The sequence below is a fragment of the Cololabis saira genome, chromosome 9 (genome assembly GCF_033807715.1).
Source record: "Cololabis saira isolate AMF1-May2022 chromosome 9, fColSai1.1, whole genome shotgun sequence".
Classification (NCBI taxonomy): Eukaryota; Metazoa; Chordata; class Actinopteri; order Beloniformes; family Belonidae; genus Cololabis; species Cololabis saira.
The window spans coordinates 972,390-990,866 of NC_084595.1; the positions used below are offsets into that span (position 1 = coordinate 972,390).

General features: G+C 44.9%; 1 protein-coding gene across 1 annotated transcript; it reads right to left on the bottom strand.

Moving 5' to 3' along the window:
- Positions 1-1,763: 1,763 nt before the first annotated feature.
- Positions 1,764-13,512, bottom strand: LOC133451343 (uncharacterized). Its single transcript, XM_061730314.1, has 9 exons — positions 13,372-13,512; positions 11,928-11,971; positions 11,071-11,179; positions 10,650-10,882; positions 8,326-8,425; positions 7,904-8,136; positions 6,021-6,120; positions 5,610-5,831; positions 1,764-2,873 (listed from the first exon to the last, which is right to left on the bottom strand). Exons 1-8 carry the CDS (start codon positions 13,376-13,378, stop codon positions 5,656-5,658), a joined length of 1,002 nt encoding a protein of 333 aa, XP_061586298.1. The 5' UTR covers positions 13,379-13,512; the 3' UTR covers positions 1,764-2,873; positions 5,610-5,655.
- Positions 13,513-18,477: the final 4,965 nt, after the last annotated feature.

Below are 18,477 nucleotides of genomic sequence, written 5' to 3' on the forward strand. Positions count from 1 at the left end.
AGCGCCTGGGAGAAGGCCCTCGTGCTATTCTGCCTGGGTATGGTGCTACGAACACTGCTTATAAGATTGATGCGATCACAGTGGACTTTGAGGACCTCACAACAGCTGTCACAATAGGTTTTGTTCTGTTTTTCTGTACAAGGCCTCCGCAATGTGGTTATGAAGAACAGAATGGCCTCGGACTTGGTATTAGCTAAACAGGGGGGGGGGGGGGGGGGTGTCATGTGATTGGTACTGACTGCTGTACTTATATTCCTGACGTGTATGACAATATGACACATGTTGTTGCACACCTGAATAATTTGTTGCATTCGCAGAAGAGCCAGGATTCCACAGGTGGCAGAGGTGATGGTTTATGATCTAGGTTTTCCATTTCAAGGTTGCAAACTGCGCTTTGCCCCACTCCTGAATATTCTTTTTGGTTTGTGTGTTTTTCTGTGTTGTATTGTGCCATTGGTGAAGAAACTAGTGGCTTCTGCCATCTCCACCGCTGCTGGCCAGTTTGCCCAGGAGATGGACCGGGATGATGAGTGGGTTCCTCCTTTCGTGGAGGAAGAAGAGTTACATTAACTTTATATTCTGCATTAATCCTTCCTCAAGCAGATGTTTTCTTTTATGCTGTTCTGAACTGTATTGAGTTTATACGTCCTGTTGAAAAAATGAGAGGGAGTCAAGCATTAGCCCCGTGTTAGGAAGGCTTAATACATGGAGACTTATGCCAGGACATATGGAGAGTTTTATTACTTCTTTTTTTTAATGATTTTACCTTTTTTTCTCACATTTTATGCTACTGCTTGGTTACACAGTGCTTTTTATTTTTTTTCCCCTCTTTCCTTCATGGACTATTGTGCTAAATATGATTTGTTTTGTTATTGTTTGAAGTAGATTAGTGTATATTTCATTATGGGATTTTTTTCGTCATCACAAGGAGGTTTTTCCCTTTTTCTTATAGGTTAAGTGTAGCTAGATGGATGAGTCTTTGGTAACCCTTTCTTTTACAGTACAGTAATAACCAGGTAATACCATGGTAATTACACTGTAATTACCTAGCTTTTACTCAGTAATTAAAGTGAAACTGGACTGTAAAAGAAAGCGTGTGTTGTTTCCATAATTTTACCTGGTAATTGTAGATTATAATTATAAAGATTTGAACAATTGGCAAAACGTCTGATAATTACCTCCCCTTTACCCCGCAATTAGAAAGTTGGACCACACCCCCTGACATATTGTCACGGCTCAAAGGACAGAGAACCCAAACAAACAAATCCAAAGGGGCAGGCAAAAATCCAAGAACTGGGAATCAGGCAGGGTCGCAGGCAGGCAGGCAGGCAGGCAAAAACAGATCAGAAACGGGAACACTGGAAAGTGAGGCATAAACACTTGACAATCTGGCAACAGGAAGGTGGAAATGGGCCGGTATATAAGGGGAACTGAAGATGATGGAAATCAGGTGTGGAGCTGGGTGGGGAAGCACAGGTGAAGGGAATGAGTGGACTTCTGGCTGATGAGGGTGGCAGGGTCTGGAATGATAGGAGAGTCAGTTAAACAGTAAAAAAAAGAACCTATCCTACACTGTGAAACCGTGACACATATCCCTCCTCACACACACCCCCTCACATATACCTCCTCACACACACCCCCTCACACACCACCACCACCTTGTAACAAATACGCCAAAACAGGTGATCTGTCAAAGACTTTTTTTTCTTCAAAAGGATAAAGAAAAAAATACAAAGTTCTGTATAAAAACATATTGTACAGTGTAAAACATATTGCATAGTGTAAAACATAAAACTAGGCACAGTGTTGAAAATATAGGCACATTCAGTCAATCAATGCAACAAATAAAAAATACAGTGCTGACGATATAACAACATATTTAGATCTCAAACTGGCATGTCAAGGACCCCAGTATTATCTGCATTTGGCCATCACCCTTAATCTCAATTTTTTTCCCAGAGACCCTCACAGAAGCACAGATTTGAGACATGTAAACAACAAAAACACGGGGCGAACCACAATAAAATAACTTTTCATAAGTTTCAACACAAAATATGACGAATATGAAGTTAATCATTTTCTTGCATATTTTACCAACTCTGGAGCAGCGTTAGCATGCTCTGACAGGAACAGGAAGTTAAGCTTCGTCAATAACAGAAGTAACAGAGGAAGAACGGTGCTCTTCAAAATAAAAGCATAAAAATAAAACGTAAAATGACAGAAGTGCTTAATTCACTCTGCACGTAATCTGCTGCAATTTACACGCACCACCAGCTGAAAAATAGCAGATCTACAAACTTCATTCCCGCCTGTTATCTAACACCTGGTTTATACTTCATAGAACAACATTTAGAGAAAAATAAAACACATTGGTTTAGTGTCTGTCTGTCTATCCGTCTATCTATGTGATCAGAAATTTTCAGATTCAGGAATCAGAGATAACCAGGAATGAAATACAGTACATGGAAACATATTCATCATCATGATAAATAAATCCAGCATCAATGAACTAAAGGTCTGTAAAAAGTACTTCATGAAACAAAACAAAGAAACAAACGATTCCTTTTTAAATGTATGAATTTTATTATTGATTCATCTGATCAGCTTTAATCATATTTGTGTTTATATCATATGAAATATTTAATTTCTTTGACATTAACATCATGCTCCTCAGTTGAAGAAGAAAACCTTATTGATTAAGTTGTTTCCAATAAGTCTGAACTGGCACCTTCATTTCTGAAGTTAGGTCATGTGGATTTGACCAATCTTAATGAAATAAGAATCGTGGATTGATATGCAGGTTACTTTTTCATAGAGCGATAAGATGCCATAAACCCAGAAGCTGCATTCACCAAGGCCTTGTTGTTCTTCACCTGCAGGAGGAACAAGAACATGTTTTACACAAAATAAGATGATTCATCTCCTTCAGAAACGATCCACAACTCTGAACATTTATGTGCAACACATCTTCTCTTCATGTGAAGATAAGAGGCAGCAGACCAGAGTGGTGCTGGTACCACGTCTGCTGATCTAAATCTCTGGATCTTTATGAGTGTGACACCGTCATGGAGGAGCGACGGCTGAGAGGACGAGGAGGAGCTCAGTCCTGTTAAAGGTCCAGGGTTTCACCCCGGACCCTCACTAACACAAACCACCAGGAGAAACATGATCTAACGTACCTGCTGACTCTAACACAAACCACCAGGAGAAACATGTTCTAACGTACCTGCTGACTCTAACACAAACCACCAGGAGAAACATGTTCTAACGTACCTGCTGATTCTAACACAAACCACCAGGAGAAACATGTTCTAACGTACCTGCTGATTCTAACACAAACCACCAGGAGAAACATGTTCTAACGTACCTGCTGACTCTAACACAAACCACCAGGAGAAACATGTTCTAACGTACCTGCTGACTCTAACACAAACCACCAGGAGAAACATGTTCTAACGTACCTGCTGACTCTAACACAAACCACCAGGAGAAACATGTTCTAACATACCTGCTGACTCTAACACAAACCACCAGGAGAAACATGTTCTAACGTACCTGCTGACTCTAACACAAACCACCAGGAGAAACATGTTCTAACGTACCTGCTGACCCTCACTAACACAAACCACCAGGAGAAACATGTTCTAACGTACCTGCTGACTCTAACACAAACCACCAGGAGAAACATGTTCTAACGTACCTGCTGACTCTAACACAAACCACCAGGAGAAACATGTTCTAACGTACCTGCTGACTCTCACTAACACAAACCACCAGGAGAAACATGTTCTAACGTACCTGCTGACTCTAACACAAACCACCAGGAGAAACATGTTCTAACGTACCTGCTGATTCTAACACAAACCACCAGGAGAAACATGTTCTAACCAACCCAGTCTCACATAAAAACGTACCCTGCCTATATTGGTCCAATTTCTAGCAATATATAAATGTACATAATCTCTTGCTTGCTCGTGGTTGCAACGTTTTTTCAGATCTCGTCAGAATAATGTAAAACTGGAACGTTTTAATAACGTGAAATCGTTTCATTTTTGGTTGCTGGACAGTGCTGTGAAAAAAAAATCTATATTTTTAGTTAGTTTCTGCATAGAAATGCGTTTTGATTACATTTATATCAATACATATTTTACTTTCATAATATTCACTCAGTAAATGTACATAATCTCTTGCTTGCTCGTGGTTGCAACATTTTTTCAGATCTCGTTAGAATAATGTAAACTTGGAACGTTTTAATAACGTGAAATCGTTACATTTTTGGTTGCTGGACACGCTGTGAAGAAAAATCAATATTTTGAGTTAGTTTCTGCATAGATATGCGTTTTGATTACATTTCTAGCAATACAGGCTGCGATTTGTGAAAAAACCAGAGGGGGGGGTAATTTTGGGAAACATTTTTTTTCAGAAAATTACCACACAGTATACACACACAGTATACACACAGTATACCAACAGTATAGGCTATATGAAAACTTGTTTCTCAAAATGTATCCCCCCCACCCAAAGTATTTAATTATTAACAAGTAACAACAACCAAAATACACAGAGTCCGTGTTCATTCTGCTTGTGCTTTGATTTTGATACCGGGAGCGAGTCGCGCAGAAAGCAGTTTTATTTTGAAAACCAACCGGATTTTCTTGCATTCCAAAAGTCCGACTTCCGGCCAAAATAAAAGATACAGTCAGTCAAATGACAACACATTCTCACTCCCAGCTCGTCAAAACCCGACGCTTGGTCAGGGCGACCTTGTGCGTCAGTTTCAAAAAACACACAAAAAAGGCCCGAAGAAGGCACCACACACGGTGACCTTGGGCACTTCCGAAGGTCGCATGGGTCTGGACCTCGGCACAGTGTATGAGAGTCACCTCCTGATACAGAGTCTAGAATTTCAGCCTCTTAGCTCAAAGCATTAGTGAACTATGCAAAAAAGACACGAAATAGGCTTCACAGGCCGAAAACAGTTATACATTTCAAGGGCTAATATTGTAACCCCTCTACGTTTTTGCACTTTGGACCAATGTAGGCAGGGTACGTTTTTATGTGAGACTGGGTTGGTTCTAACATACCTGCTGACTCTAACACAAACCACCAGGAGAAACATGTTCTAACGTACCTGCTGATTCTAACACAAACCACCAGGAGAAACATGTTCTAACGTACCTGCTGACTCTAACACAAACCACCAGGAGAAACATGTTCTAACGTACCTGCTGACTCTAACACAAACCACCAGGAGAAACATGTTCTAACGTACCTGCTGACTCTAACACAAACCACCAGGAGAAACATGTTCTAACATACCTGCTGACTCTAACACAAACCACCATGAGAAACATGTTCTAACATACCTGCTGATTCTAACTAACACAAACCACCAGGAGAAACATGTTCTAACGTACCTGCTGACTCTCACTAACACAAACCACCAGGAGAAACATGTTCTAACGTACCTGCTGACTCTAACACAAACCACCAGGAGAAACATGTTCTAACGTACCTGCTGACTCTAACACAAACCACCAGGAGAAACATGTTCTAACGTACCTGCTGATTCTAACACAAACCACCAGGAGAAACATGTTCTAACGTACCTGCTGACTCTCAGCCTTGCCGTAGCGCATCTCAGTGGCGAAGTGTTCACAGTTTGACTTCTTCAGGTTGTACTGCCGTTCTGTATCCGCCAGTGAACACGATATCATCAGCTGGACGAGGTCTGTATTTATGATCCAGGAGATTGTTGACATTCCACCAGTTGTTCTTCAACACGTCCCCCAACTTCTGCTTCCACACGATGCCCGTACGAGCCAACCACCCTAAAAGGACCAACAATGAAGAAGAGTGTTTGAGCTGCAACTCACTGAGATGATGCTGACACCTAAAGATGCTGACATGGTTCTACATCTGCTCTGTTGCTGATTCACACCGTTGAGCAGCTGAGAACAACCTGAAACCTTGTTTGGTTTTGTTTCAGTCTGACATGTTGGAGGAACGAGGAAACTCACTGGGTATTGTTAAGTGAACGATGTTTCCATCACCAACATAAACAGCCCAGTGCTGATACCAACGACGGAAGATCTCAATCAGGTCTCCAGGTTTGGCCCCCTTTTGATGAAAAGACAATCAAGCAATCAATTCAATTCAATTAAATTCAAATCAATTCAATTCAGTTTTATTTTTATAGCATCTATTCCAACATAGCTGTCTCCAGGATCTGTCCAGAACCAGAACATGAACATAAACCCCCGAGCAATTATTACATAAACAATGGAGGTAAAAACTCCCCTTTAGGAGGGAAGAAACCTGGACCAGGATCATAAATGGAGGACCCTCCTGCTGGAGACCAGACTGGGCAGAGCAGGAAAAGAGAGAACAGACAGAGAGAATGAAGAACAGAGAAAGGAGAGACACAGACACAATGGCAGGATGTCAGCAAGCATCTACCAGACATCCACAGAGACAGGTGAAGGCAGCAGAGGGATGATCAGAGGGGGGACTGCAGGTGGAAGCAGCAGAGGGATGATCAGAGGGGGGACTGCAGGTCAGCAGTGGGATGATCAGAGGGGGGACTGCAGGTCAGCAGTGGGATGATCAGAGGGGGGACTGCAGGTCAGCAGTGGGATGATCAGAGGGGGGACTGCAGGTCAGCAGTGGGATGATCAGAGGGGGGACTGCAGGTCAGCAGTGGGATGATCAGAGGGGGGACTGCAGGTGGAAGCAGCAGTGGGATGATCAGAGGGGGGACTGCAGGTGGAAGCAGCAGTGGGATGATCAGAGGGGGGACTGCAGGTGGAAGCAGCAGTGGGATGATCAGAGGGGGGACTGCAGGTGGAAGCAGCAGTGGGATGATCAGAGGGGGGACTGCAGGTGGAAGCAGCAGAGGGATGATCAGAGGGGGGACTGCAGGTCAGCAGTGGGATGATCAGAGGGGGGACTGCAGGTCAGCAGCTCCTGAAGCTCCGGCCTGCAAACATGCACAAAAGAGAAAAAAGGGGGGCCGGCACAAGAAACTACAGGAACGATGGACAAAAATGATAGCTATGAGATATTTATAATAAATAAAATAAAAAGTGGAAGAGTAGAAGAGAGGAAGGGTGAGCTTCCCACACAGTGGATGATGTCGGTGCAGCAGAGGCCTATAGCAGCATATTTACCACCAAGCTGTTTGAGACTCACTAGTATAGTAAATGAAGAGATTGTGTGACTACAACTGAAAGAATGATAAAAAAAACCAGTCGACCCAGTTGTCGGTTTGAATTGGAGTTGAACAGAATAAAAAAATACAGACCCCCCCAGGGTAAAAAGGTTTAACGTACCTGCTGACTCTCACTAACACAAACCACCAGGAGAAACATGTTCTAACGTACCTGCTGATTCTAACACAAACCACCAGGAGAAACATGTTCTAACGTACCTGCTGACTCTAACACAAACCACCAGGAGAAACATGTTCTAACGTACCTGCTGACTCTAACACAAACCACCAGGAGAAACATGTTCTAACGTACCTGCTGACTCTAACACAAACCACCAGGAGAAACATGTTCTAACGTACCTGCTGATTCTAACACAAACCACCAGGAGAAACATGTTCTAACGTACCTGCTGACTCTAACACAAACCACCAGGAGAAACATGTTCTAACGTACCTGCTGATTCTAACACAAACCACCAGGAGAAACATGTTCTAACATACCTGCTGACTCTCACTAACACAAACCACCAGGAGAAACATGTTCTAACGTACCTGCTGATTCTAACACAAACCACCAGGAGAAACATGTTCTAACGTACCTGCTGATTCTAACACAAACCACCAGGAGAAACATGTTCTAACGTACCTGCTGATTCTAACACAAACCACCAGGAGAAACCTGTTCTAACGTACCTGCTGACTCTCAGCCTTGCCGTAGCGCATCTCAGTGGCGAAGTGTTCACAGTTTGACTTCTTCAGGTTGTACTGCCGTTCTGTATCCGCCAGTGAACAGGCATCTCTCACGATATCATCAGCTGGACGAGGTCTGTATTTATGATCCAGGAGATTGTTGACTTTCCACCAGTTGTTCTTCAACACGTCCCCCAACTTCTGCTTCCACACGACGCCCGTACGAGCCAACCACCCTAAAAGGACCAACAATGAAGAAGAGTGTTTGAGCTGCAACTCACTGAGATGATGCTGACACCTAAAGATGCTGACATGGTTCTACGTCTGCTCTGTTGCTGATTCACACCGTTGAGCAGCTGAGAACAACCTGAAACCTTGTTTGGTTTTGTTTCAGTCTGACATGTTGGAGGAACGAGGAAACTCACTGGGTGTTACGAAGTGAACGATGTTTCCATCACCAACATAAACAGCCCAGTGCTGATACCAACGACGGAAGATCTCAATCAGGTCTCCAGGTTTGGCCCCCTTTTGATGAAAAGACAATCAAGCAATCAATTCAATTCAATTAAATTCAAATCAATTCAATTCAGTTTTATTTTTATAGCATCTATTCCAACATAGCTGTCTCCAGGATCTGTCCAGAACCAGAACATGAACATAAACCCCCGAGCAATTATTACATAAACAATGGAGGTAAAAACTCCCCTTTAGGAGGGAAGAAACCTGGACCAGGATCATAAATGGAGGACCCTCCTGCTGGAGACCAGACTGGGCAGAGCAGGAAAAGAGAGAACAGACAGAGAGAATGAAGAACAGAGAAAGGAGAGACACAGACACAATGGCAGGATGTCAGCAGCATCTACCAGACATCCACAGAGACAGGTGAAGGCAGCAGAGGGATGATCAGAGGGGGGACTGCAGGTGGAAGCAGCAGAGGGATGATCAGAGGGGGGACTGCAGGTGGAAGCAGCAGAGGGATGATCAGAGGGGGGACTGCAGGTGGAGGCAGCAGAGGGATGATCAGAGGGGGGACTGCAGGTGGAGGCAGCAGAGGGATGATCAGAGGAGGGACTGCAGGTCAGCAGTGGGATGATCAGAGGGGGGACTGCAGGTCAGCAGTGGGATGATCAGAGGGGGGACTGCAGGTCAGCAGTGGGATGATCAGAGGGGGGACTGCAGGTCAGCAGTGGGATGATCAGAGGGGGGACTGCAGGTCAGCAGTGGGATGATCAGAGGGGGGACTGCAGGTGGAGGCAGCATGGGGAATATCAGAGGGGGGACTGCAGGTGGAAGCAGCAGTGGGATGATCAGAGGGGGGACTGCAGGTGGAAACAGCAGTGGGATGATCAGAGGAGGGACTGCAGGTGGAGGCAGCAGAGGGATGATCAGAGGAGGGACTGCAGATCAGCAGTGGGATGATCAGAGGGGAGACTGAAGGTGGAAGCAGCATGGGGAATATCAGAGGGGGGACTGCAGGTGGAAGCAGCAGTGGGATGATCAGAGGGGGGACTGCAGGTCAGCAGCTCCTGAAGCTCCGGCCTGCAAACATGCACAAAAGAGAAAAAAGGGGGGCCGGCACAAGAAACTACAGGAACGATGGACAAAAATGATAGCTATGAGATATTTATAATAAATAAAATAAAAAGTGGAAGAGTAGAAGAGAGGAAGGGTGAGCTTCCCACACAGTGGATGATGTCAGTGCAGCAGAGGCCTATAGCAGCATATTTACCACCAAGCTGTTTGAGACTCACTAGTATAGTAAATGAAGAGATTGTGTGACTACAACTGAAAGAATGATAAAAAAAACCAGTCGACCCAGTTGTCGGTTTGAATTGGAGTTGAACAGAATAAAAAAATACAGACCCCCCCAGGGTAAAAAGGTTTAACGTACCTGCTGACTCTCACTAACACAAACCACCAGGAGAAACATGTTCTAACGTACCTGCTGACTCTAACACAAACCACCAGGAGAAACATGTTCTAACGTACCTGCCGACTCTCACTAACACAAACCACCAGGAGAAACATGTTCTAACGTACCTGCTGACTCTAACACAAACCACCAGGAGAAACATGTTCTAACGTACCTGCTGATTCTAACACAAACCACCAGGAGAAACATGTTCTAACATACCTGCTGACTCTCACTAACACAAACCACCAGGAGAAACATGTTCTAACGTACCTGCTGATTCTAACACAAACCACCAGGAGAAACATGTTCTAACGTACCTGCTGACTCTAACACAAACCACCAGGAGAAACATGTTCTAACGTACCTGCTGATTCTAACACAAACCACCAGGAGAAACATGTTCTAACGTACCTGCTGACTCTAACACAAACCACCAGGAGAAACATGTTCTAACGTACCTGCTGACTCTAACACAAACCACCAGGAGAAACATGTTCTAACGTACCTGCTGACTCTAACGCAAACCACCAGGAGAAACATGTTCTAACGTACCTGCTGACTCTAACACAAACCACCAGGAGAAACATGTTCTAACGTACCTGCTGACTCTAACACAAACCACCAGGAGAAACATGTTCTAACATACCTGCTGATTCTAACACAAACCACCAGGAGAAACATGTTCTAACATACCTGCTGATTCTAACACAAACCACCAGGAGAAACATGTTCTAACGTACCTGCTGACTCTAACGCAAACCACCAGGAGAAACATGTTCTAACGTACCTGCTGACTCTAACACAAACCACCAGGAGAAACCTGTTCTAACGTACCTGCCGACTCTCAGGCTTGCCGTAGCGCATCTCAGTGGCGAAGTGTTCACAGTTGTGCGTGTCCAGGTCGTACTGCCATCCTGTAATCGCCAGTGAACAGGCCTCCTTCACGATATCATCAGCTGGATGACGTTTGTATTCATGATCCAGGAGATTGTTGACACTCCAGTTGTCCTTCTCCACCACGTCCTCCAACGTCTGCTTCAACACTTCGCCCTTACCAGCCCCCGACTCTAAAAGGATGAACCATGAAGAAAAGAGTTTGAGCTGCAGCTCACTGAGATGATGCTGACACCTAAAGATGCTGACATGGTTCTACGTCTGCTCTGTTGCTGATTCACACCGTTGAGAAGAGAGAACAACCTGAAACCTTGTTTGGTTTTGTTTCAGTCTGACATGTTGGAGGAACGAGGAAACTCACCGGCTACTCTGAGGTGAACGACGTTTCCACAACCAACATAAACAGCCCAGTGCTGATAACCATCACGGAAGATCTGGATCAGGTCTCCAGGTTCGACTTCCTTTCCATCCTTCAATTAGGATAAAAACAATGAATCAATCAATGAAGAGATTGTGTGACTACAACTGAAAGAATGATAGAAACAAACCAGTCGACCCAGTAGTTGGTTTGAAATGGAGTTGAACAAAAGTAAAGAATAGAGAGAAGACTGGTTATTTTTTTTATTTATTTATTTTTTTTAAATATTTTTATCACAGTTTTTTCCCCCATTTTATCACTCAGTGCTCATACCTAGACAGTCCTGGGCATTTCCATCCTCTACCAACCCAAGGAGGGCCCTACACTGAGCTCAGGTCTCCTTCTTAACCTGAGGAGTGATGGACCGCTTCTTTTCACCAGACAGGATGAGGATTCTCCGGCCGAACGTAGCGCGTGGAAGGATCACGTTATTCCGGCCGGATCCTCCCCACCCCATCTGGCGCCCCGGTTGGCCAGAGGGGACATGTGTAGCCCAGGACTGCTGCATGTTTTTGTGAGGGTAGCTCCCATTAGCTACCCTGGGGAACACGGGGAGAACATGCAAACTCCACACAGAAAGATCCTTTCTCCAACCCCACCCAGGGTGTGGGTGCTGAAGTCATGGGGGAACTAACACGCACTTCAGCGCCCACAGCGGCGGGAATTGAACCCAGCACCTTCTTGCTGTGAGACGCTGCACTACCTGCTGCTCCACCGTGCCCCTGAGAAGACTGGTTATTGACCTCCATACAGACCCCCCCCCCCCATGCAAGGAAAAAAGAAAAACGAAATTTACAAACCATGTCAAAGTATTTCGTGATTGAAACATCTGAGCTGCTAGAAGCTGGAAGAAAAACAGAATGAGAAACCAAAAGTGAGTTCAGAACATCAAACACATCTTTTAAGTTTGTGATCTCCAAAAACTTCTTCTTTGCTATTAAAATATCAGATATATGTTTGTGGCAGGGTGGAGAGGTTGATGGGACACATGCACCTGTGTCCCATCCGCCTGAGTGGCTGCCGAGCCTCCACCCTGCCTGCCTTATAAGGCAGAGCTGGACAGCAGCGAGGGGCTTGGTATGCTGCTGGTGTGAGGTGCTTGTGCAATGGGTCCTGGGCGTGTGAGTGTTTGACGAATAAAATGGTTCTGCACGAAACTCCGTGTCCTCTCCATCCTGTCGGTCGGGCCCCGTGGCACTCGCCGTGCTACAATGTTTTTCCACACATTCATGCATTTGTATGGTATATGCAAAAAAAATATATGTACGTACAAACATATTTTGAGTTTGTAAAGAAAATTAAAACAAATAAATAAAAGACTAAAACTGTTAAAAAAGTTAATTTATGTAAATATAGTTTTATAAATCTATCTATCTATCTATCTATCTATCTATCTATCTATCTATCTATCTATCTATCTATCTATCTATCTATCTATCTATCTATCTATCTATCTATCTATCTATCTATCTATCTATCTATCTATCTATCTATCTATCTATCTATCCATCCATCCATCCATCCATCCATCCATCCATCCATCCATCCATCCATCCATCCATCCATCCATCCATCCATCCATCCATCCATCCATCCATCCATCCATCCATCCATCCATCCATCATCCATCCATCCATCCATCCATCCATCCATCCATCATCCATCCATCCAACAAACCCCAGACAGCAGAAGTGAGTTCAGAACATCCAATAGATTTGTAGTTTCTGCAGGTTTGTGATCTCTGACAGTAATCACCTCTGAACTCTACAGAGTTAATGACTTTAGTTCAGTGAGAGTTTAGTTTAGTCTCTGAACTCTTCAGAGTGAATGACTTTAGTTCAGTGAGAGTTTAGTTTAGTCTCTGAACTCTTCAGAGTGAATGACTTTAGTTCAGTGAGAGTTTAGTTTGGTCTAGACCAGCGGTCTCCAACCAGGTCCTGGTTCCACCGTCCTGCATGTTCTAGATGTTTCCTGCTTCAGAACAGCCTGATACAAGCGACTGTGTCGTTAACAGACTTGTTCAGACCTTGATTACTGGCTAATGATGAATGAATTAGAATCAGGTGTTTGAGTGTAAAACATGCAGGACCAGGTTGGGACCGCTGGTCTGGATCACTCAGGGAACATTTATTCCCCAAATAAAAACAGAACGCAGTCCCTTTTAAGAAATGATCAAGAAAACCCTTCAGAATAAAACAGAACGATACAGGAATGGAGTAAAGAATAAATATTTGTTAGACTTACAACCCATGATGAAGCGAAGGATTCAGGACGGCTGGAAATGCTGGACTGACTGACCTGAAAGTAAAATCGTGCTCTTTATAACTCAAACAACATTCTTCCTTTTGATTACGTAAAATCATAAAATCCCCCAGATGCTCCAGCCACATCCACATGTTTAACTCTGTAAACTGTAGTGTGTTTGTGTGTGTGTCTCAGTGACAGGAAGTCCAGTGTTTACATGGAGACCGTGTCCTCTGCTTCCTATTGGCCGACGGAGGCAGGAAGTCGTCATGATGTCATGATGGAGGCTGATTAGCATCTGATTAACATCTGGTTTACGTGACGGATTGTTTGGACAGAACACACACACACACACACACACACACACACACACACACACACACACACACACACACACACAGACACACACACACACACACACACACACACACACACACACACACACACACACACACACACACACACACACAAACAAACACACACACACGCTCCAAGGGCCAGCCAGCTTACTTCAAACCCAGCAAAGAGTCTCCTTCACTCTTACTTGCTTCAGAAGTGAATTGCTCATGAATGTGGAAAAACTCAAGACAAGACACAGCACAACACAAGACAAGTTAGCTCTCACTCTTCTCCAGTCTAAGACATCCAGAGTAGAGATAGATGGTGTAATGCATTATGCCACTCCACTGTTAAGAGCTCCCAACATCCCTATCCTTCGAGCTCCAAAGGAAGCTGTCCTGCCCCGTCTCTGTGCTACAGAAAGGCGCCTGTCCAAAGATCCCAAACTTTCTGATAAGTACCAAGAGGAAATACATACACTCGTGCAGGCTGGATATGTTCTAAGGATTCCCAATGAGCAGGTAGATCAACCACAGGAGACCTGGTATTCTCCACATCACATTGTTGAACACAATAACAAACAGAGAATTGTATTTGACAGAGGGAAACCCTTCTAACTCCTGTGACTGACTGTGGGACTAATTTCAGAGCTGGAGAGGCAGAGATGAAAATGGCATTCTTGGCCATGGCACCAGACCCACAGCAGCAACTAGCCCACACACAGGTGAACTTCCAGTTCAATCCTCCATCTGCCCCACATTTCGGTGGAAGTTGGGAACGAGAGATAAAATCCATAAAATTGGCCCTCAATGCTGCTATAGGAAACCAACCAACAACAGAGACAGTTCTACAAACAGTACTCATTGAGGTTGAGGGCATTTTGAATTCCAAACCTCTCGGATACATCTCCTCTGACCTAGCTGATCCAGACCCAGTAACACCAAATATGTTGCTGATGGGGCGGCCCGACTCCTCTCTTCCTCAGGCAATGTACTGTACAAGTGAGCTCCTTGGCAGGCGAAGATGGCGTCACAGTCAGATCCTGGCTGATACTACCTTCCAAACCTTCAAACCAGGCAAAAATGGGAGACAAATCTTGAATCAGGTCAGGTTGTACTTATAATTGACCCCCAGTATCCTCGAGCATCATGGCCTATCGGAAGGATAACTGAAACCTGCCCTGGAAAAGATGGAAGAGTTCGCAGTGCTAAGGTCATTATCCAAGGCGAGAATAACTCCGTCCAGTATCTAGATTGATCCCACTGCCTGAAATAATTGATGAAGCCCGAGGAAACGTATTTGCTACACAAATCCGGGGGTGGCTGTAAGAAAACGTCAGGTCATGTTCCCTCCTCTCCACTAGGAGGAGACACCCAGTGGTGGCTCAGTATCTGTTTGGTACCTCCCACCTTTATAAATAGAGGTCTGAAGAACTTCCTCCTCTTTGTCTCCAAACATTCACACCTTGACTGAGTGTTTGTTGAGGGGTTTTCAGGTGTTTGCCAGGTGTCTTTTGGTTTGACCCCCAATGTAAGTAGTTTCTTTATATTCTTTAGTTAACGTGTCTCTGACACGAAGAATGGATAGATTTGATCCAATTAGTTTGTTTTTGAGAATCATGTTTTTGGTTATTGGAGAGATTTGTGGAAATTTAATATGTATTCAACATGCTTTAAAGGAGCTTGAGGCCGGATTGTGGCAGGATTTATGAAAAAAATCCGTATACATTTTAAGTTTTCTAGTAATAATGTCAGATGAAGCGTTCCAAACCCAAAAGAATGTTTCCTCTAGTGTATCTCTCTGTTGCCTTGAACAGGCTGTGTGCTGCAAAATGTGCTGCAATTCGGTCCCAAATTTCCCGCGCTGTCCTGCGGATGTGACGTCACATGACGCTGCATGCGCGTTCTCCCCGTTCTCCCGTGCCGGCTTCACTGTTGGCTGCAGTACCCCCGACGGCCATCGTGGTGAAGGGTGGCGCTAGAGAGTCTCATTTCTTAAAAGGAGCCTCAAGCTCCTTTAAGATTGAATTCATGATTTATTTGTCAAGATAAGGCAGAACCCTTCCATACCGCATTCTCACCGACACAGACGCACATTCACGCACCGTTTCCCCCTCCCCAGGGGGGTCCAGCACCGCCAGAAGGCACCCCAGGCTGCACGGCGAGCCCCGCCAGGCCCGGGCGTCCCGACCCACCTATCCCAGGCCGGCGAGGGAGCACGGGTGATGTGGGACCCCCTCCCGCCCCTGGTGTTCAGTGCACGTGATTAATGCCATTAAAACAGGGAGGGGGAGGACCAAGTATCGATTTGACACTGACCCCCCCCCCTCCCGAAACTACGTGTCCTTGTCAAATGTATTTAATAAATGTTGAATGTGCAGTGTCTACAGTGCTGTTAAAACCGTGAGGCGGGGAGTGCCGGGCCACGCGGGACAATGCCCCCCACGACCCGGACCCCCCGCCCCTTCTCCTATGTGCGTATGAATTGTGTAGGGGGGGAAGGAGGGGGAGCAGAGGCCGAAGCCAGGAGGCAGGACCAGCAGAGCCGGTCCTGGAAGGATGAACGCGCTCCCCCACGGCCATCCAGTTGAGGCTCCGGGGCGCATCCTCTGCGCATCGTCGGTTACCGGGGATCAAACCGACAGATTTGGCTGAAAATCTCGGAGGGTGAAGCTGATCCGACCTGGGACGGACCCCCGAGGACCCAGCTCCCAAACCACCCGGGAACCTGGATGATTTAACCCGGATCCGCTCCGCCGCGGCGCCGCGTCCGACTGGCTCAAGGAAGGACCGCTCCAGCCGGCGGAGAGAGCTGGTTGTGGGCGTGGTTTCAGCAGCGGAGGCCAAACCTCTGCGCCTCGGGTGACGTCACCCTAGGCGCAGATTCTCATCGGCTCAAAAAAAAAATCACGTGACACTGGGGGGACTCTGTAAGGCGGGGGTCAGAGACCTTGCAGAAATTCATGGTATTTTGTCTCCCCTGTGCTGGCAGGGTGAGGGGAGAACACTTTATATATGTTAAAACAAGAAAAAACGTGTTTTTCATAATATGTCCCCTTTAATTCTATTTTAGTTTTCCTTATTCTATTCAGGATATGTTCGTCTCCAGAGGTCCGGAAGGCCTCCTCTAGCATTTTAATTTTGTATTCTAATTTTTTTTGTTTTTAAATTATCCTTCCTTTTTTTATTTGAGGAAAAGGAAATTATTTTACCTCGCATTACTGTTTTTCATGCTTCCCATAGGACACTCGCTGAGGTTTCCGGCTGATCGTTATTTTGCAAAAATATGTCCCATTCTTTCTTAAAAAAATAATAAAGTCAGGGTATTTAAGCAAAGATGTGTTAAATCTCCAATTTTTAAAGTATGGTACGCTCCCCCTGTTCCCCAGAGTGAAAGTAACTGGTGCGTGATCGCTGGTAATAATTGGGTGGATTTGGGATTCCGAGATATCTCTCATCAGAGAGCTACTGAGTAAAAACTAATCTTACCTGGAATGTGAGTGATGCACAGCTGAGAAAAAAGTGTAGTCCCTTAGAGTTGGGTAAAGAGAACGCCATGTATCGCAAAGACCCAGGTAATTCATATATTGCTTAACAATACTTGCTGACTGCCAACTCCTGTGTCCGCCTGCATTACTGAGCCTGTCCACTCCAGGGTCCAGAACCATGTTGAGGTCTCCTCCGATGATGACTGTGTTGTCTAGGTGAGCAGAAAGTGAGGTGAAAAAAGAGTGAAAGAGACTAAAACTAAAAAGTTTTAGTCTCTTCGCTCTGTTTCCGGCTCCATTTACATTCCAGGTTATGAACTTTAATGTATCCATAATCCAATCGTTGGAAGTAATATTATATGTAAATGTTGTATGAGATTGTGTAAATTACTAATGATATATTGTGTGCCATGTTATTCTAAATGTATGATATGTGTATTCATACCAATTTACCAAACATAAAGTGCAGCAGAGTGAGACATAGAGGGAAAAAAGAGAAAAGGGAAAATTTTAAAAAGGAATGGGAAAAGGGGGTGAGGTGGGGGAGGGAAATAATTCTAATCATAATAAAAAATAGAAAAAAAAGGAACGATCACCAGTGTGTGCTTATGACTTACTGAGACTAGCAGAGCAAGAATTATTAATATATTAATATGTGCCGAAAGTGTTTATGAAGCTATCTCTAATCTAATTACCAAGTGTTTATAAAGCTATATCTAATCTAATCACCAATTAGTGAGAAAGAAAGAGAAAAGAAAAAGGTAAATTTGTACTCATCGTTTAGCAGAGCCAGGGAGTGATGTTGGGGTCGCGGTACAGTTGTCCGTTCACGTACAGCTTGTCGACGGTGATGACAGCACGAGCCCCATCCGCCATGAGCTTCTTCCGGATCGTGAAGAGGACCCGGCGATGGTCCAGGATCTCCCGGGGGAACTGGTCGTTCACGGAGAACGGCAGTCCGCGTAGCTGGGGTTCACGGGTTCTCACCTGCCCCTTCTGCTTGAAATGTTCAAATTTAGCAACAATAGGTCTAAGTCTCTGGGCTTGTGATCTTCTTCCTCCTAGCGGTAGCTTAGCTCAGACTGTGATTTGGGTTGATTGCTGCTTGTGTTTTGGTCGGCTCCGTATTGGTTTTGTCGGTTTTGTGTTTTGTTTGTGGTTTTTTGTTGCAGATTTCCAGTGCTTGACGTGTGCCTCCGTGTGTTCCTGCTTCCTGGATTGGCAGTGGATGTCACCCCCCACCAACCACCCCCCGGCGGAAAAAAAAAAAAAAAAAAAAA

What these genes read in the sequence shown, in the direction of transcription:
- LOC133451343 (XM_061730314.1), bottom strand. An exon ending in TCACGAAATACTTTGACATG is followed by an intron (nt 11,180 to 11,927) that starts GTTTGTAAATTT and finishes TCCTAATTGAAG; the next exon opens with GATGGAAAGGAAGTCGAACC. An exon ending in GCAAGCCTGAGAGTCGGCAG is followed by an intron (nt 8,426 to 10,649) that starts GTACGTTAGAAC and finishes TTTCATCAAAAG; the next exon opens with GGGGCCAAACCTGGAGACCT.